This window comes from Melanostigma gelatinosum (genome assembly GCF_949748355.1).
Source record: "Melanostigma gelatinosum genome assembly, chromosome: 8".
Classification (NCBI taxonomy): Eukaryota; Metazoa; Chordata; class Actinopteri; order Perciformes; family Zoarcidae; genus Melanostigma; species Melanostigma gelatinosum.
In genome coordinates this window covers 10,956,175-10,976,174 of record NC_136641.1, presented here as the reverse complement: position 1 = coordinate 10,976,174, position 20,000 = coordinate 10,956,175, and the positions used below count along the sequence as shown (strand labels likewise).

General features: G+C 42.0%; 3 protein-coding genes across 5 annotated transcripts in view; all 3 read left to right on the top strand.

The window, feature by feature from the left end:
* The window catches only part of gnas (GNAS complex locus), a 23,036-nt gene extending 12,359 nt beyond the window's left edge, over positions 1 to 10,677 (top strand). For both annotated transcript variants that reach the window (XM_079273605.1, XM_079273604.1), the window contains exons 5-12: positions 2,820 to 2,917; positions 4,723 to 4,777; positions 5,332 to 5,405; positions 5,586 to 5,644; positions 5,743 to 5,863; positions 6,528 to 6,658; positions 7,362 to 7,429; positions 7,970 to 10,677. In XM_079273605.1, coding sequence (XP_079129731.1) covers positions 2,820 to 2,917; positions 4,723 to 4,777; positions 5,332 to 5,405; positions 5,586 to 5,644; positions 5,743 to 5,863; positions 6,528 to 6,658; positions 7,362 to 7,429; positions 7,970 to 8,116 — 753 coding nt within the window. In that variant the 3' untranslated portion in view covers positions 8,117 to 10,677. The remainder of the gene's footprint in view (positions 1 to 2,819; positions 2,918 to 4,722; positions 4,778 to 5,331; positions 5,406 to 5,585; positions 5,645 to 5,742; positions 5,864 to 6,527; positions 6,659 to 7,361; positions 7,430 to 7,969) is intronic.
* Positions 10,678 to 12,506: 1,829 nt separating this feature from the next.
* On the top strand, positions 12,507 to 18,241 carry LOC306781332 (vesicle-associated membrane protein-associated protein B-like). Of its 2 annotated transcripts, none has more exons than XM_079274142.1 (6): positions 12,507 to 12,795; positions 14,156 to 14,308; positions 15,008 to 15,111; positions 15,191 to 15,271; positions 15,551 to 15,682; positions 16,255 to 18,241. In XM_079274142.1, the coding sequence occupies exons 1-6, from the start codon at positions 12,738 to 12,740 to the stop codon at positions 16,420 to 16,422; spliced, it is 696 nt and encodes a 231-aa protein (XP_079130268.1). In that variant the 5' UTR covers positions 12,507 to 12,737; the 3' UTR covers positions 16,423 to 18,241. The 2 variants fall into 2 exon arrangements, with proteins under 2 accessions (XP_079130268.1, XP_079130267.1); XM_079274141.1 differs by having other exon boundaries at positions 15,500 to 15,682.
* A 1,301-nt stretch (positions 18,242 to 19,542) lies between these two features.
* LOC306780551 (charged multivesicular body protein 4c-like) overlaps positions 19,543 to 20,000 on the top strand; it is a 4,146-nt gene continuing 3,688 nt past the window's right edge. The window contains 2 exon segments of the mRNA XM_079272961.1: positions 19,543 to 19,688; positions 19,691 to 19,840. Coding sequence (XP_079129087.1) covers positions 19,655 to 19,688; positions 19,691 to 19,840 — 184 coding nt within the window. The 5' untranslated portion in view covers positions 19,543 to 19,654.

Sequence of the window (20,000 nt, the reverse complement as noted above, 5' to 3'; positions counted from 1 at the left end):
CACAATGGAATTTGAAAATGAGATGTAGGCTGTGTAACCTGGGCCTTTAGATAAATACAACTTGTTGCACACCATGTTACTTTAGAGATACAAGCAGAGGCTGATCTATAGATGCTACAATCCAGCAAACAGGCTTTATATAACTCTGAGGTTTAGCCATATTAGCTAAACAACTTATTTGGAGATGAAAATGAAGGGAAATGTTAACTTGTTACCCAAACTGCATTGTAAACATCTGTTGGATTTTTCAGTTGCTGTCATGGTTCATCTTTGGCCCTTAATATATATATATACACACGCACACGCACACACACACAAACTGTTTTACTTTACAGTGGATGGTTTTAATTGACTTTCACTTCACTTATGATAAACTATACAGAAATGGATTAAATATAAGTTACTTATGGAAGATAATGATCAAATTTATATCCACAGGGTTAAAAACAATTAGAGGGCAGCACATGTATAGTCAAGTCAAGTGACCATCTTCACCAGATGCATGATTTCTTCATTTATTTACCTGCATGGAAGCAAGCAATTATTTGTTTACGGCTGCTATTTGGCTTTACTTGTTTGGTTGGTTGACTTGCTTATGACGAGCATGGCATAGTTTCCAAGTTACAAAACAGGGTGGCGAAAGTCTATTCTGCTTTTCAAGCTACTTGAGACTCCACACTGGATGTGGATGTAAATTTCATTGTCTGTTTTTCATTTTCGGTTCTTAAATTTAGTCCCTTAAGTATTTCTTACAAAGGATTACAATTCCGCTGCCCTCTTCTTCTTGCTTTTTGGTTTCCAACTCACATCCCTGTCTTGTGTTTGTTTCAAGGAGCTAAATGGAAAGTTGTGTGTGTGTCTGCGTATCTGTGACTCAGCATGTATTGGTCTGGTGGTTGTGATGGGGACGTCTATGCAAGGTTAGACCAGAAAATCAGCACCAAAGGCAGACAAGAGTGTGTGTGTGTGTGACCATTTTTCTGGTTGTCTTTTATGCTTTACTAAACATGGGATAGCAGATAACAAATCATTACAGATAGCTAATTGATTTATTCCGTTCTAGTTTTACAAAATTGATAGAAATGTGTGTGTGTGTATAAGGGCCAGACAGTCGGGCGTCTGTGTATTCCCACTCTGAAACGAGGAAGTAGCCCGTGTTTGACCTGATTTAGGACAGTTCGTGGACACACGATTTACTTCAATTTATTTTACCAGCCCTACACATGCAGCACACACTGCTGAGGTTTGTGCTGTATTTTGTTAAGACAAAGCTCATATTAAGACCACACACAAACTGACTGCATGAATGACACATATTGGCACACGATTAGGCTACTCAACCCTTAAAACTTATTCTGAATATATAAAACTGTGTACAAGAACTGTGTACAAGAACCTTTTATTTCTGAGAAAGTCGGATCTGTCAGTTTTTAAATGTCTCCTTTTATTGCGATTATGAGTTCTATGGCGCTGATGACATCATGTAGCACATACTGCAGGTGTGTGGTGTTAGATGTTTTTGTTTCGAGCTCATGTGTGCATCAATGTGTTTTTGGCAACTTTACAAAATCCTTTAAATCGAATGCATAGAAGGCACCTGTTGCTCTGTTAATCCATGCTGTGTCCCGGCATGTAAATGAGTCTGTAGTGTCTGTGAGTGCAACAGATCATAAAACAATTCGGATCAGCACAAAAGAAAAAAGGAAACGAATATAACTTTTAGCTGCTGATACTAATTGCTGATCATTGATGATCCATATTGACAGATACAGATCCCTTTGTTGTTTGATTATAGCAGCTGGTCTACAAGGCTCCAGACTATTTCTTTTTTTTGCCACCGTCCCAAAAATTATTACTAAGTCTGTAAACCATCAAAAATTCTAAATGTTATCCTTTTACTTGGTTATAGTCTTTGTTATATTTTCTAAATAAAAATACACAATTCAAATGACACAGAAATAAAAGATTGTAATTTTATGGATTAAAACAAATCTTATCATTAGTAGTTTTAATGATGTATGATAAGCTGCTTAGAGGTTTTACACATTATGATAATGTTATAATATACCTCTGGCCAATTCTCATTTTCACTGAACAGAGCCTGAACGCATCACAATGTAACCCAAAGGAACCGTTGTTTACAATGTAACATCATCAGAGATCGGCGACTAGAAAAGCATAAATGCCGACGTCCTGATCACATATTTTACTGAACATTGGCGGATAACGATCGTCAGTAAAACTTTATTCCACACTGACGGTTAACGTTAAACTGTGTAATTAATCTGCGGTCCACATGCATGCCGAACCGTGAGGGGGGGGGGGGGGATCCGGACGGATCACGGATCAACAGTGGTCCGTTACACCACTAATCGTGACGTGTCTCTGTTATCCTCCACCACCATTGACCTTTACAGACATGTACACAGGCAGCGCCTCAGCACAACGTCCACCGCATGTGGTGTCAACAAAAACGTCTTCGCTCCCGGTGCCCTCAGACACACAAGCCTGCCCTCTCTGTCTTAGATGTCATATTTGGTGTAAGCTGCACCGTAAACAACACAGAATGTCGGTTAACGTTAGTTGACCCTGTTTAATCAACCAAAGAGTGTAACTTTTTTTTACCTGAAATATAGTATGTAATTATAACATTGCCACGAGATGAAACTGAGTGTTTTTGAGCAGCTTGGTAAAGCACAGACAAACACCAGCACACTCCTGCGGTTATCCTGTTAAGCAGCAGGAATGAATATGTTACTCGTCTGTTGCTCTGACAGATTTTGCGTCCCGTCATTTATGTATTTCTGTTTCCTCTTCAGGAGTTTTACGACCATGCGAAGACACTGTGGCAGGACGAGGGAGTCAGGGCGTGCTTCGAGAGATCCAACGAGTACCAGCTAATCGACTGTGCACAATAGTAAGTACCAGCTGCACGGTGACATGGTCTCTACGCTGAGGTACCAGTTCATTAGGTGCACAGTCCCATTTAATGCCATTTAATATGTGTGTATTTGTGATATATCTGCCAATCAGACAGATTGATTTAATTTCAGGCTAGGTGGTGTGCCTCCAGTATAAAATGTACAAAATACGTTCTTAGAAGTAAACGGTTCCTGTACAATCACGAAGGTGCTGTAGGATTTGGCTCTTCGGTAACATCTAGTGGCAGCCGTAGGGCACCACCACGAGCGTGGTGCCCATTAGGTAACTTCAGAGATATGACTTGAGCCTCCACCTGTACCTGTTGTTCAGCACATGTTGTTATAATGTTATTTTACAGTGGGAATTAATTCAGGTCAAGATTGCTCACTGGAGAATTTTTTAATTTCCTTCCTGTATAAACTGATAAGTGGCATTAAGTCCATAGTAACATCTTTGCTTGTTCTACCATTATTTTACTCCAAGTCAGTTTGCAACAGTCTACGTATTTTTAGACGTTTTTATCAGTGGAAGCGTGGAGAAATGTCAGGAAATGCTCGAAGCCAAGCTGACCAGTTCATGAGGCTGCAGTGTTCACTCAAACACGTGAAGCAGCCACGAAAGTCTTTCTTTATTGATGTACATGTTCAACATCTCAGACTTAATTAATTAATACAGTTTCAAATATGTGTCGTTGACAACGCTGACACCTGTCTTTAAGACTTCTCACTTAGCTGCCTAAGCATCTTTCACCCTGTATAGTCTCCAAAAACATAACCTTTCTCATTGTCAAACTCTAAATGATGCATTATGTATTTCATTGCACAATGGCATCTAAAATGTGTTTTTACAGCTCAGAGTTGACTGGAAGTGATAGCTAAGACAAAGCAAAGGCAGGTAAAAACACAGAGAAAGAAGAGAGATTATGGTGGAGTAGTTTTCATATAACAGCAGCAGTTTGCAGTGTTTGTGAGCAAACATGGCTGAGGCTGAGTCATCTGCAGATCAGAGGATGTTTAAAGGAGGAGAGGGGGTGACGTGTGAAGAGGACTGTGAGCCTGTAGCCTCAACAGCTTTTTACTAGTAAATCTGGTCAATTACGTGTAAACTGGTGAATATAACATGCTTTTAATTCAGCACTTTAGGTTGGTGTTATTTAAAGTTTACACGATGAGAAACTCTCTTCCCCCCCCCCTCAGGCGGTTGAGATGGTACAGTCCAGTCTTTTGTTCCCTCCCTTCTCTCGCTCACACATTAAAGCATAAACACTCAAACTCATCCTGTTTCTTGCTTTCTTCTTCTCCCAGGTCTTCCTTTTCTACATCTCCATCTGTCTGTCTGTGTCTGCCGTACTAGATTTGGGAGCTGATAAACTATTATTAGCACCTGCGGTTGGGTCTCCATGGTAACCGTGCTGGAGGCCAGGGCGCTGGGGAGCTATTTTTGAAACGTGCTCTGTAATGTCAGACAGACGACTCTGTGCTGTCATTCTGTCTGTCTGCCCCTCCTTCACGTGCACTCTCATCTCACCTTTCACGTGCACTTATTTTTATTCATTTCTTTTTCACTTTTGTTCTTCAGGAATACACAGAAGTCCTTTAGACTCTCGTACTGTTGTGAGATGTTCACGGCTCGTTTCCTTTTCCTGTGACCTAGTTCACCTGTGGTGCTAAGAACCAGCACCGGGCCACATAACAAGTCCACACCTTAATGAAACCGTTTAGATCTCACAATCTCAGCAGTAATATTATCCCCATAACAGTGTTTTTTACAGTCGTTTTCTTTTCTTTTCTTTCTCCTCAGCTTTCTAGACAAGATTGACATTGTGAAACAGAATGACTACACTCCAACAGATCAGGTGGGTGAATCTCACAAAATTAATATATCCTACACGAGTGTATCTTCTTTTCCCACAGAGGTATTTCAAGAGGAAGAAGGTTTTGAAAGTCTTGTCTGTATCATGTCATTAATAAGCAGTCTGTTACGGTTTGGCATCCCTGATGACACTTCCTCAAGTTGAACAACGCACACCCGTGTTTAAATAGAAGTGTTGTGTCTTTATCTGAGTGGTGCGTTTTCTGTTTACATTTTTAACCTGGAGTAGAGCAGCAGAGCTTCTTTATAGTGTTATTAATTAGACATATTTTTCTAAACCATCAAAGATAAATCTTATGGAGTCTTTTAACCCAAATTGCCCCATACGAGTCTGAAAGTAGGGGCAGAAAATATATAAATATATAACTCGTGTCCCCGTTTCTCACCCTGACTTATGAAATACGTTCAGGCCACAGAAGGCATTTGCAGAGTCTAAAGCTTGCTCCAGTTTCGCTGTGTAAGCATTCAAAATCCTGCTGGATGTCTTTATGATCGTAGGAACCTTTTTGTTACATTTCCTGTTTGTTTTCTTACCAGGATTTGCTGCGGTGCAGAGTTCTGACTTCAGGCATCTTTGAGACGAGATTCCAAGTGGACAAAGTTAATTTCCAGTGAGTAAAAACACAGGAACAAAATGGCAGTGAAACAACAGCATACATTAAAATGTCCTCCATCGCTTCAGTATTAAACATCTGCAATGACTCAGGATATAAATGAGAATCTAAGTTCTAGTTTCTCCACATGATGGCAGTATTTGACCCGTCAACACCGCTGTCTCTTGTTCTACGCAGTATGTTTGATGTTGGCGGTCAAAGAGACGAACGCAGGAAATGGATTCAGTGCTTTAACGGTAACTTGTGTTTTATTTCTGCTCCCTCTCACTTCACTCGGCTCTTGTCTTCTTCCGTCACCGTGTCTGATTTATTTCTGTCCCTCTCCCGTCCTCAGATGTAACGGCCATCATCTTCGTGGTGGCCAGTAGCAGTTACAACATGGTGATCAGAGAGGACAATCAGACCAACCGTTTACAGGAGGCCCTCAACCTCTTCAAGAACATCTGGAACAACAGGTGACGGGACACAGATACTGCATCTGCATGTTGTTTTCTGTCATTCTGTAGAAGTACACATAGTCCCAGTTCCAACCCTTGAAAAGAGTGGACCACTTCGTCCAGTCAGTGAAAACACATAGAAAATGTGAAAATGTTTTGCTGTCCTGGAAAGTTATTTCAACTTTCTCCCATTGTCCTTTTAGCTTAGATTGAACTAGATTATCATCTGAAAGGGTTAAGTTATGTTCAGGATCATATTAACGTTCAAATGGTAGTTTATGGGTGAGAGTATGAACAGGCTGCTCTCGGTTATGTTGCGTGAACGCACCACCGAGTCGCATGGTAGCATGTGTGCAGGTCAGATTGTCGCATATCACGGAGTTTAAGGCCTCGGTTAAAATGTATTTGTCCTAGCTCTAAACCCAAACAGTCAAAATGTTCTGAGCCGGTAAGTCTTTTCAGGAAACACAACTCGTTTTTCTCCAGTTGGGATCCATCCAGTATTAAGTGCTTTCTAGGAAGCATCTAATGTCCTCTGCAGATGGAGCCGTCACCCACTGACCCCCTGTTTGAATTTATTTGTCCAACTCGTAGCGATTTCTTCTTGTGTCTCTGTTCCCACTCAGACCCGGTGCTATGGTTCAGTATGTGATGTTGATTCGTGGTGTTTTGCTCTCCTCAGGTGGCTGCGGACCATTTCTGTCATCTTGTTCCTGAATAAACAGGACCTGTTAGCAGAGAAGGTGCTGGCAGGGAAGTCCAAAATCGAGGAATACTTTCCTGAATTTGCTCGCTACACCACACCGGACGATGGTGAGCAGTTGCCTCCACTTCTGGACACTTTGACCTCATTCGGCCATTAACTTAGACAGGGAAGTGTGAAAGTAGTTAAGAGGTTCACTATAGCTTCTCAGCAGCACTGTTCATATTAGTAGCTGTGCAAATACAGCTGGCCCTTTTCAACTTGTAAATATCTCCTTTGGAAGCTGCTTCTTTTTTTTTCAGGTAATCATCTAGTTGTTCGTAAAGTAGGGTGACCAGACCAAACTGCCTCAAAGAGTCCCAGCTGGAAACTGGTCTCTGAAAAAACATGCCAGATGTCCCAGTTTTCCACCACCTGTGCCAAATATGTCACAGTTTTTAAAGAAATGCCTTGCTTGTCACAATAACACTTCCCTGAGCATACAGAAACATCCCTGTGCGTCCACAGAGATACACCAACACGTACAACGATAGTTCTGCTTTTAATATAAAGTTTTTCCTCTGCATTCAAATAGTTCCGCCAAACAATAAATCTGTGAGGTACACTGAGCACAATAGGTCATCCTTGATACACACACACACACCTGTATGTGAAGGATTTTTACAATGACGTGGAATATAACTCACTTCCTCAACTTGTTACATAATTACTGTCATCATAATGTATTCCTGCTTACTAATGAAAGCCCAGAAAAGCCATCCTGGTTGTTGTGATAAGAAACGTGGGTTCATTAGCCTCTCCCTCCTCTTCCAGCGACACCAGAGCCTGGAGAAGATCCGCGTGTTACAAGAGCAAAGTACTTCATACGAGATGAATTCCTGGTAAGTGCTATAAGCATAGGTTTGCTTTTGTGCTCTGTAACATGCAACATGTAAACAAATCCCATGATAAGACCAAAACCAACAATAAACTGATCACATTAACAAATCTAGTTTGAGAGCTTATTTCTCTCTGTCGTAAACCTCTATTGTTGTTCAAATTCGAGGTTTATCCCACATACACTGATCTACTGCTGTAAACACTCACTGCAGCACCAAATGTGTATCAATCTGCAGTGGAAAATAGTCCCAGAGAAATTGCTCCTGTTTGAGTAACGTTTGCTTACAGCTGCATTGCCCAGCTGTTTTAGGAAACTATTTTTCCCTTCTTTCTTTTTTTACGAAAATGTATGTATTTGTGACATGTTTTTCAAAATGTATCTTCAGTAGGAACCACTGGGTCTTGGTGTGTTTGCTTTGCATCGGCTCTGTGTTCAAAATAGGAATTGGAGACAGCTGCTGAGACGACAGCCAATCAGCCGCTGTGTTAGTCGTACTATACACAGTGAAATAGTTTCTCACTCTTCCTTTCTCCGTCTACAGAGGATCAGCACAGCCAGTGGGGACGGGAGGCACTACTGTTACCCCCACTTCACCTGCGCCGTCGACACGGAAAACATCCGTCGCGTCTTCAACGACTGTCGAGACATCATTCAGCGGATGCACCTGCGACAGTACGAGCTGTTGTGATGGGAGAAAAAAATAAAAAGAAGTGTTCGGCCAAAAACACATGAACTGGACGATGAAAAACCCTGATTCTCTGAACTCCCCTCTTCCACAGAAGTGTGTGAGCTCTAGTGAAGGAACAGGGGCCAAAACATACACACACACACACACAGTTAACACACCCTCAACACAGAACTTCCCCTGATGCAAACTCCCTACCTGCAGTAGACTGAGCTATTTTGATGGAATGGCTTTTAGGGGTTAACACATGAATGGATTCTGATCTCCACCTTCAGCCATACTCCCAGCTCCACACCTCAACATCATCTATCGTCCCCACACACACACACACACACACACACGTTCCCCTCACCTTTCTAGAAACGCAGACCGGCCCAGTCTGTGGACCGTATGTGCTGCAGTGTGGAGGCTTGAGAATGTGAGATTTCCCTCTTGTTGAGGCCGGAATGAATAACGGAGCGAGCTACTACTTCAGTGCAACTCAGAAAATGGATAACTGTTGAATTATTGCAAATAGAGAAGGAACATGTCACAGCAGATCAGCTGAACACTGTATCTAACAAGAAAAACCCACAAAAAGCACTGTGTTCAGAACTCAAACCGTGAACACCAATCCTTTCCGATCACTTACACACATTCTGAATTTCCACCACAGGATCTGCTCGCACACAGAAACGTATCACACCTGCTTTTAACTGGACTGCACAACCGGTTGGTTCCGGATATGTACTGATCTGCAGACGAGTAGCAGGCTGGTCGAGCTGTCGGCTGATTTTTGCCGGCGCAGTGCTTTGAGATTAAAAGGAACTGAGTTGACTGCGCAGCTGAGCCCCGAGCGGCAGTGTTGCCACAGACTAAACGGACCAGGGGTGTGTTGTGACCAGTTGGGCTGCAGTGGGGGGACAGGACAGAGCCAACTCCGATGTGAATCCCTGATGGAGTCTTAGACACGTTTGACAGAGACGACGATGACGCTCCCTCGACTTCTCCACAGACCTGTTTTGCCACCTGACTTCGTCTCGTTGGTAGTGGAGCAAACCGTGAGGAGGAAACATTGAGTTTAAAACAAAAAAAAGAAAAATACCAACTTTTGCGGAGCTTAACTGACGGAGGGCAGAAAGCATCCTTAAAGAGAGCTCTCGTCTTGTCATGATTGACCCTGTTTTACTTTCTCCACAGCTGTTTTTGTCTGTGTAGACTTTGTGCCATTGTGCCCTGTGCGCTCTCTTTCTTTATCTTTACACTCTGTCTCGGTCGTTCTCTCTCTTTTCTTTTTTTCCACCCCTCTTTCGTCTGATTTTACTCCCCCATCTTGACATCCCCCCCCCCCCCCTCTCTCTCTCTCTCTCTCTCTCTCTCTCTCATGTTCTCCTTCACTCCCCCTCCTCCTGACCACCACCTTCCCATCTGCACTTCTACCTTCCTGGCAGTGCTCTTTTCAAACGAAAACTAAATATAATAATCCTGAAATATAAAAAAAAATAAGACGACAACAACAAACGGGACACTAATGTTTTTTTTGTTATTCTGTTATTTTTATACTAGTGTGGTCAAACTCTGCTCGCACCTTCTTGCCATTCCCTCCCTCTGCCTTCCTTCCATCTGTCCTCTTCTCACCTCCTTCCTCCTGACCTCTTGCTCCTATGTATGTCTGTCTTTACATTACTGCTGAACTATTATTCTTGTACAGACTGTAAAATGTATTATTTTGTACAACTTTATTGAAAAAAAAAAACTTTTAGAAGATCCCTGTGCCTTTATCACGACTGTACGTGTGTAATGAGCTAAAGTGGGTGTCATACTGCGCTGTATAGCTTGGCCAATCCCCTCCTAACTCCCAGCCTCCCTATCCACTTCCTTCTCTCTCTTTCTTTAGCCCTCTCGCTCTTTATCTCTCACTCTCTCACCTGTCCTCTCGCTCTCGCTCGCTCTCTCTCGCTCTCACCTGTCCTCGCTCTCTCTCTCTCACCTGTCCTCGCTCTCTCTCTGTCCTCGGGGACGGAGGACAACCATTTGTAGCTTTTTGTAGTTTTTTTTTCTTTTTCTTTTCTCTCTCCCATACCCATCCATTCTCTCTTTATGATTTAAATGTCTATTTTTGAATCCATATACCCCAAAAAGATAAATATATGAAATGTATATGGGTTTTAAAAAAAGTATTTTATTAGAATCAAATGAACCTTGACAAATTGTACACTTGATAGTGTGCGTATTGCTATAACTTAAATGCTTTCAACTGAAGTTGTGTTCAGGTTTCTTTTGTTGTCTTTCAGTGACATCTGCAAAGGACGTCCTGAAGGGTTAAAGAGGAGATGACCGATGCAAAACAGTGCTTGTTTCTACACAAATTGTATTCTTTTGCTAAAAAAAAAAAAAAAGGCCAACAAAAAAAGAAATCCATTTCAGTTAATTATTTTGAATCACAGCAGAGACGGCCTGTACAGTATTAGCATCTCTCTCCTTTCAGAGCCCTCGTCCTTATTTAATGTGTACAACAAATATGGGTGTCTAATTTCTGAACAGAAGCTCTATATGATAATAAAGGTTGTTTTTTTTTTGGTGCAGACAGCAACAGGTCTGTGACGACGTATGTAATCACACTCGCAGACACCGGCCACAATACTCTCTACTTTCTCACAAAAACTGTGTTTTTGCAATCTTATCCCCACATTTGTTAGACAAGTGTTGTAAATCCACGCTAGAGGAAGTGAAGTTTCCTGTTCGTTTACCAGTCATTTCCTCCTCAGATTCGCAGAGTATGTATTTTTTGGGACGACCATAAAGATTGCAAAACCAGTTCCTGACAGGACGGCCTCTGGTTTTGAAGGTAAACAATGTGGTAATTCAGGTTGAAAATTAAATAACGAGTTGTTCCCTAATGAAAGTGTAACCAGTGGCCTTTATCCTGCAGCTGGCTCAGGGGGTCCCTGAAGGTAAAAAATATACTGAGGAAAGTTCTGAATGTCCAACCAAATTCTGGGAAATACTACTCCGATATACGTTTATGGTTCTTCCTTGACCACAGTAAGAAATGAAACTGTTAAGAAGAATTTTACCCCAAATTTTGGCAATTATTCAACCAGTCCCTGTGTTAAATACACACACACAGCGAGTTAATTCACTCACAAAGTGTTCAATTCAACTTTTGTATCTTTTATACCGCAAATACAAGACAAAACTTCATTCCCCCCCAAGGGAATGTTTTGTGACCAGATATGCTTGATATACACAAGTATCCAATCTTAGATTTATCCAAAAGCCCAAGTGTTTTATAGCCACAATGTGAGTTTTCAAACGCAAACATTTATCTTAGTAAAAGTGTTATTTGATGCTTTTTGAGCTGTGCAATGATTGCAATGCAACCAACAGTTGAGCTTGATGTTCAGGAGCAAGTTCTGTCCGTTTGGTGAGACTACCATCTTGATTCGGAGGTAAGTAGAAAATGACTGAATTTTGCTTTTGGTGGGAATTGTTGCTTTAAGTATACAGGATTAGATGCAACACAAGTAGCAGTCTAGCGCCTACCTTCAATTATTTTTCCATGAAAAGTGAAGCACGATGGGATTTGAGGCGGCTTTAATTCCCCCTGGAAAATAATCCATTTGTAAAAGTGAACTTAAAGTTAGTAAAGGTGAACTGTCTGAAAGGAAAAGCAAAGCATGGTAAACAGTCGTACCAGACATCTGATGTCTGTGTATTAAATGCAATTAAGTGCCAGCTATTAAGACATGCAGCAAGTATGAAATTCAACAAATAACTGAGGGATCACAAAATGTGAATATTGTTGACTGTAAGGTGACTTATATCAAAATATATAACGTGTTACGGTCTACCAGGGATTTTGTCTGTTTCAGTGAGAGACATTGGGCCCGGAAAAGAAACTGAATAGTAATTTTGCTCGGGGAAAATGACAAATGTCGTATGATTCTGGGAATTATGGAATAATCATGAATCACAACTTCTGTGTCAGAGTGTAATAAAATGCAACTCCCAACAGTTGGATATGATTTAAGACTGCAGCTTTGTAGCCCCCCGATTCAGCTCTTTCATGATTCATATGATGACATATAAATACAAAGTTAGAAAAACATGAGGGATAAAATACTCACAAACTGAAGGGGTACATGTTCTATATGAACTAGCTAGTAAGACTATTTCATGGTATTGTAGATGTCCATAGTAGGGCCATAGCTACTATTACGGTCATGTTATATATTTGTTATTTCGTTTCATTAATAAATTAGAAAATGTTAACAGCGTTTATTTTTTAACGTAAACATTTCAAGGTGTGATAGTTTGTTTTTGCAGCGGTCAAGCAACCACGTGACATTTGGCCCCAGCACCGCCCCTCTCGTGACGTCGCCTTCCTCCTTCCTTTCCGTCTTTCCTCCGCTGTTAGCAGAGTTAGCGCTAGCAGGTAGTTAGCCCCCAGCAGCTGTCGGTGGCACTCAGTCAGCCCGAGTGGTGGTGCATTTGTAACCGTATCCTCCTTCCATCCCGTAAGACACACCGTGGACGGCCGGGTCGTTTCTCCGGGAGCCAGCTGCTTCACCTCCTCGGGCTAACGTTACCTGTGGTAAATTACTGTTGTCGTCGCTGTCACGACAGGAAGAAGCTCCGGGACATGGCCAGACCAGAACAAGTCCTGGTGCTAGAGCCACAACATGAACTGAAGTTCAGAGGTAAAGTAAACGCTGAACCAGAGGGCAGGGCCGGGTGCTAGGTAGCAAACGTTCACCACGGAGTCGTTATTAACGGCCACCGCATCGATATCTGCATTGGCCAGTTAACGTGTGCAAATGTGTCGTTATGTGGTGGTGCCATTATTACAATTAGATAGACGGTCAACGCTAACGTTAGTTGTAGTCTCCACTGTGTGCACGACAGCAGTGGCGATGACAGATGAAACGACACTGTTTCTGTGTGCGACGATGCTAACTAGCTAGGTAGCATTTAGCTAACCTAGCTAGCAAGTCAAACTCCTAGCTGTCATTGCGGCGTCAGGGCAGGCCCCCCGTCACATTGCTCTAATCCACATTCACTGATTTGCTCCACATGCTTCTTTTTTTTTTAAATAGTCTGATAACTCGTAAAACACCGTGATGTGATCTACCGTAATAATTTTGACATACGCCTCCCTGTCGATGTTGTTATGAACACCCGACTGCCAAGCAGCGACTATTCTAGCAATTTCTGCGATCAGGATGTCATTTCTTAGCCTCATTACCATGCTTATTTCACGGGTTTCTAATCTAGCAAGCTGTGCTTGGGAGATTTGGCAGTTTACTTTTACTGTGCAACCTAAATTCCTTTCCAGCTTTTCTGTATACAGGCAGAAAGATTGTGAAAATACAGACTTAGCTGGTGTGCCAGGGATAATGGCTACATTCTGAGATTACTGCCTTTGGGTGTGTGTGTGATATTGCTGTAGAAATGGGTCAAGTGATGGCCTAAAGAGATGGGCTCAGTCATTAGCTGTTTGTTCTGATTGATTATTGCAGAGATTGCAATGCAGCGATAACCCAAGAATAAGATGCATACGTCCCACCCAGTTACTGATGCTCAGTGCATCTGATTAGAGCAGAAAGGGAGGTGAGGTGAGCAACCACAGTGAGGTTACTTGTCCAAAACACATTTCTAAAAACCAAGGTTCAGTTTTGAAAAGCGGTTAAATGTTCCGTTAAACATGATCCGACAGTCTAATGAGGGTGATCTACATGCTGTACAAGCAACAAAACAAAAAACAGTAATTTTCCTACAGTGTCCGGGTTTTGGCTGAGGGCATGATTGGTGACTTAAATGTTTGCACACTTTGCTCCTCTTACCACTGTTTAAATGTTTAATGTGCAATGTTTTCGACAGACTCTGAGGAGCCCCTCACAAACACTAATTGTAAATTCATCCCTGCAGACACACAATGTACTTATGTACTTTATCAAACTATGCCATGCACACAAATGTCAAAAAAGCCCATTCTAGTAAATACGAGTCTAAATTCACCCACCCTGAAGTAACCGTGCTGTTTCTCTGTGTCCTCCTCAGGCCCGTTTACCGATGTCGTCACTGCCACGCTGAAGCTCACCAACCCCACGGATAGAAATGTGTGTTTCAAAGTCAAGACAACCGCGCCTCGCAGATACTGTGTGCGCCCAAACAGTGGCGTCATTGACCCCGGAAACTCCGTCAATGTTTCTGGTTCGTACAAATGTTTGCATCTTCTGGCAGCATCGGTGAAAAGCCCAGTCAAAACCACGCATCTCCCTCAGATGATGCTGATGATACTGATGCAATCAGATATCTGTATTTTTGACTTGGTGCATTAATAGTGTGATGATCTATATTTACTTTCAGTCTATATGTCTAAATTAGGGCTAGGTATTTGGTATCTGAGGGAAATAAATCACTACATCTGTGGATCTAATGGCCAAGCAGAAGGAGGCATTTATTGATAAGTTCACCCAGCGCGACCGCTTACATAAGTAGTATCATTTTACTCGAATGCAGGCTATAACAAGACCGTGTTAAAGTTGTATCACGCTGCCATACAGTACCAACATGAATCTTCCAACCACAGTTCTATCAGTGATTGTACGGATACATAAGGCATATCTGTACAATCTTTGCAGTCGCTGGGTAATCGCACTCTGCACATACTGATAAAAAATGGTCCCGTACCTCTATCGGTTGTATGACTGTCATGGAAATCAAACTCATTGTACTCTTCAATGACTAAATAAGTCATCATCCGGGCAGGTCACAGTGTAACCCAGATCATAAACCTGACTGACGTCTTTTCATTTACAGGTTGTGTAATACTTGTTATGAGGCCAATAAAGGAAGTTACTCTTTCCCTAATGTTCTGGCTCTCCATTCTGTCATTGTTTTGGTCCACAGTTATGCTCCAGCCGTTTGACTACGACCCCAATGAAAAGAGTAAACACAAATTCATGGTGCAGTCCATGCTGGCCCCGTACGGCATGACTGACATGGAAGGAGTTGTGAGTACCAGAGCATAGTATCTGATTTGGGATTATATTCTTGTTGATGTATTTATTTATTCCTTGTTCTTGCCCACAGTGGAAGGAGGCAAAGCCTGAAGAGCTGATGGATTCAAAGCTGAGATGTGCATTTGAGATGCCTCTAGAAAATGACAAAACTGTAAGTCTCACTCACGTACTTCACAGGTTTAAACTTATGAATCGTATCAGATTAAAACAGTCACATTGCATTTTCCTAGTCTCCTACCCATCAGCAACACATCACTGTATCACCCATTACATGCTTATTTATTCATTTATGATTCATTTGTCCTTTCATTTCACTCTCTACCACTTCTCTCTGCATGTCCCTTCATCCCCTCCCCCACCCTCACTCTCTCTTCCACAGCATGAGAGTGAAACCAACCAAACTGAGTATTCCTCTCCCTCTTCTGTTAAGTCTGAGCTCTCCACACTGCCCAAGTCAGCCAGTGCCTCGCTGGATGACGGGGAGGTGAAGAAGATCATGGAGGAGTGCAAGCGGCTGCAGATGGAGGTGCACAGGCTACGGGAAGAAAACAAACAGATCAGGGTGAGACGCGCACAAACAAAGAGGCAATATGTCTGTGTTCTCTTTCGGCCTCGTACCGTACACAGACTGACATTAAAATAATAATCATTTGACATGAATGATTGTTTAAATGACGGCCATCATACAACTAGAGGTGAAAAATAATTTGGTAGACTTTGACAAGTGCTGCACTGCTGAAAACTGAACATGATAACTGAACTGTGCCAAATTTCTCTAAGAGCAGCTATCTGCTGTTAAACATGTCACCAAATTACATCCGGATATTACTGTCAGAGTAATCTGCCTCAGAAGTCGCATGCCTGTAACAATCAGGTCTTTACATTAAATCTACGCTTTTCTGTATTTCAATCTAGAGGCTTGTGTCTTCGTCACACCGAGGCAACGAAGTTGTCGTGAGACGATAGTGTTGTATTTAATTAAGGGGATTTGTGTGTACTTAGCTCATGATTGGACGTTTCCGACAGCACTTTAAGGCCGCAACATTCTACCTGCTTGCAACGTGTGTGTGTGTGTGTGTGTGGTGTGTGTGTGTGCGTGTGCGCGCTGGTCTGACTCCTGTCTCTTAAACGCAGGAGGACGACGGGCTGCGGAAGAGAAAGGTGACCTCATTGGGCTCGCCTCACTCTTCCTCCGCCATGGCTACCTCGGTCATGAGGGACGAAGGCCTGAGCACCCGCATCCTGGCACTCTGCGTTCTCTTCTTTGTCATTGGAGTCATCATTGGCAAGCTGGCCCTGTAGAGACTCAGACAGACAGCACAGTGACAGACGGGGCGGACGGTGTGCTCTGCAGGACACGTGTCGATGGCGGCAACGGGGGATGTCTTCTGGGTTTATGTTTGTTTCTCTTTCTTTTCTTTTTTAACATTCATGATAGTTTGTCTGGATGGAAAATTATTTAATGTGTAAAAAGAGAATGAAGCCAGTTAAACCGAGGGTTTTTGTCACAGGTCTTGCCTTTTGTCTTCTTTTTGCGTGTGAAATAATCACCACCTCTGATCTGTCCTTTCCGGCCATCCCTCCTTCCTAAATGATCTTCCGCAACTTGCACAGGTAACAGTTTAGTGGTGTGTGGGAGTGGCTTCACGCTGGCTGAATGTCTTCTGTTGATTCTTCATTGATTCTTAAGTCTTCAAGTTCCTCTCACATCGTCTATAAGAAAGATCTAACACTCCTCTTCTGATAATCTCTCTTCCACTTATTACTGATAATCTACAAAAAGAGGTGAACACAAGTGATCAGTGAATGACTCTTTTTTTTTTCTATATTAAAACTCAATGTATTGTTTTCTAAGCGGTATGTGGTAAAAATGTGAGCCAGTAGAAGCTGTATGTGTGTTTGTGAGTGTGTGTCCTCTTGATTTTGCCTTCTGCAGGGGGGGCTGATGTGACTGTTTGTGGCTGTTTTTATGTGAGGAGATCACAAACGGTGAAATCACCGGCTGTTTCAGAACGAAGGAAGAGGGGGTGGTTTGAAAACTAAACCGTCGTCTGAATAGATTTCCTGCACACAACTGAAAAATGGGGGTCTGTTGAAAATCAGATTAAAACTTGATTCTTTTTTTTTGCCATTTGAAAGCTCTAACAATCAAAAATAAAGAATTCATGCTGCATGGTGATGTAGTTAAAAAAGCAAAGCTGTTTTTTAGATTTAGTTCAAGACATCACACTTACATGTTCTAGATAATTGCTTCCTCTGGTTGAGTGAGAGCCACTCTACCAAAATGACAATAAATCCCCTTAATCCGTTCACTCGTCATGCAAAACCGACGTTTTCCAACGGACCTTTACAATATATAACATACAGTATGTAACAATAACTTTGGCCACCTTGTTTAACTTTGCTCATGAAGTATTGCATTTGCGTTGTCTAGTGTATTACAGCAATTTATTATTTTTTTCTTTTCTTATATTATCTTGTAGTCTGATGCTTCTGTTTATAATATTCAAATGCACTATTCAAGTGTCCAGTGTGCAGTCTGCATGTAATGACCTGGATTTATTATGATCATTATTATTTGAGTGTTGACGTTTTATTGGCAAAACAAAAAAATACTGTTTTCTCAAAAGGGACCATCCTGAGTCTGGTTTATCTGTGTGTTTTGTTTCGTTTTCGATTATCCTTTTGTTTTATGTTGGGCTTTGCTGGTTGTGAGATAACTGAGACAACACAGCTGTATTATCTCGGCTGTCACATGACCATCTTAGCAGGTTGTTAAAGGAAAGAAAAAAAGAATGGATATTTGTATTTTTCGTTGCCTGAGGGAGCTCGGGGAGCAGAGAAGTGGGAATGTGGGCGGCTGAGAGGAGGACCGGCCTGTGAATACACACTACATTAAAGAGAGAAACAACAAGGCATCAGTGCTTCAGGCCACACATGCAAAGATAGTCACACAATGATGTAATCACACGGTAATTGGATACTCTTTTGTGTGTACATAGAAAATACTTAAGATAACTGGCAAAGTCATTAACATACTGTAGTAAAGGAAGGAAATAATTAAACAACCACCATGGATGATGTAGCATCATAATTAATTAAAATGCATAAACCCCCCCAACTGTCTGCTTCTGTGAAAAGTTTCCTCTTTTAGATTGTAGTGTGTGTGAGAGAGAGAGAGAGAGAGTGTGAAGCTGCAAAAGTAGTTTGACAGTGAAAGAGCAAAAACATCCTGGATGCAAAACCACCAACCCAATGGGGATTATTCCATACTGAAATGGAAGACTATTTTAAAACAATTTTAAACTTAATGTCATAAACTCCACTGATTTTAGAGATCAGTTCAGTTTTCACGTGAAAACAGTTGTATAATGTCTTCTGGGGCTCATAATCAGGGGCCTTGAGACAACAAACTCTCGATGGCCTCCATTACAAAGTGGGAGTAGCCTACATTTACTCCTACCTGATTCGAAAATCAAGTATTTGTGAATATGCAAACACTTCTTTTCATATGTTTAAATGGCACAATGTCTTCACTGAAAAGTCTATTCTCAGTTTATTTGCACTGGACGAGGCTTCATGCTTCCACATCACACAAGTGCATCTTGAATGTTGAACCACGATTGCTTTCAAACTAGTTGTGACGACACAAATCCTGTCCGACACATTGATGAAGACGGCCTTCAAGTACAGAACTCTGCACATAGATCATTCTGCACAGAGAAGATAAAATATCCACGTGAAGTATAAGAACGTTTTTGAACGGAGAGGGTTTTAAAGGAATTAATGCCTCTGCTTGCATTAGTATTGATAATGTGGTAAATTGCCTAATATAGTTTAAGGTTTAACTAAACCTAAAATTTAAGTTAGCAAAATCTCATTCATACATATAAAAGTGTCTGAAGTTCTTTCTTGTTTTTTAAACTAAAATGAAAATGACCAATGTAGTGCAATTAATCCAGTACTCTTCAATACATGCATACAAAAAGATCACTTCTGTGCAGATTAGTATCCTGTTTCAGGTACAGAACCGAGTCTTTTGATATGGCTGCCTGCTGACACCTGATCTAAAACACTGTCGTGACGTCATTCGTTTGGGCGTGGCCACATGTTCACCGGTATACCCAGCAGCAGGGCAGTGCACCTGCAGGTTCTCCTAAAAATAGTCAGGAATGAGTTGAAGCTCTTCATTGAATGAGACGAAACTGAATCCTGCTAGGGAGCACGTTCCAATACGTGAGAACAACTAAATACACAATGAGGTCATACACAGTCTATGGTGACAGTGAGGGCTCCGGTTGTTCAGCAGATGGAGACAGAAACCCAACAAACCCCGCCCACTCTCCATCGGGCAACATGACGTCATCGGGCCTTATCCAGGAAGTAGGAAAACGTCAACAATCCTTCCAGCTTCCAGCTAGGGCGAAGTGTCAGTGTAGCCTAGCGGCGAGGTAGCTAAGCTTGCTTTTCTCGGGTGTTTCGCAGATTTGTTTTATTTATTTTTTATACTTATTGTAACTGTAGCACCCCAGATATGTCGCTGTTCGCGAAGATATTCGGAGGAGGAGGAGAAAAGGAGGAAAGGGACCGAGCCCACAGGAGGCTATCCAGAAACTCCGAGAGACGGAGGAGATGCTAACGAAGAAACAGGAATTTCTAGAGAAAAAGATCGAACAGGAACTGCAAATTGCCAAAAAGAATGGCACGAAAAACAAAAGAGGTGAGACATCGGGGCGTATTTTCTGACAGTTTTCTCGGCTTTATCACCAACTAGCCCGCTCAACAACCCAGAGCAGAGCTAAATGGCAGCACGCTAGCTAAGTTGGCTAACTTTCCCCATCTGTCAGAAGTGTTGGCAGCCTCACCTACCGTCGGTATCG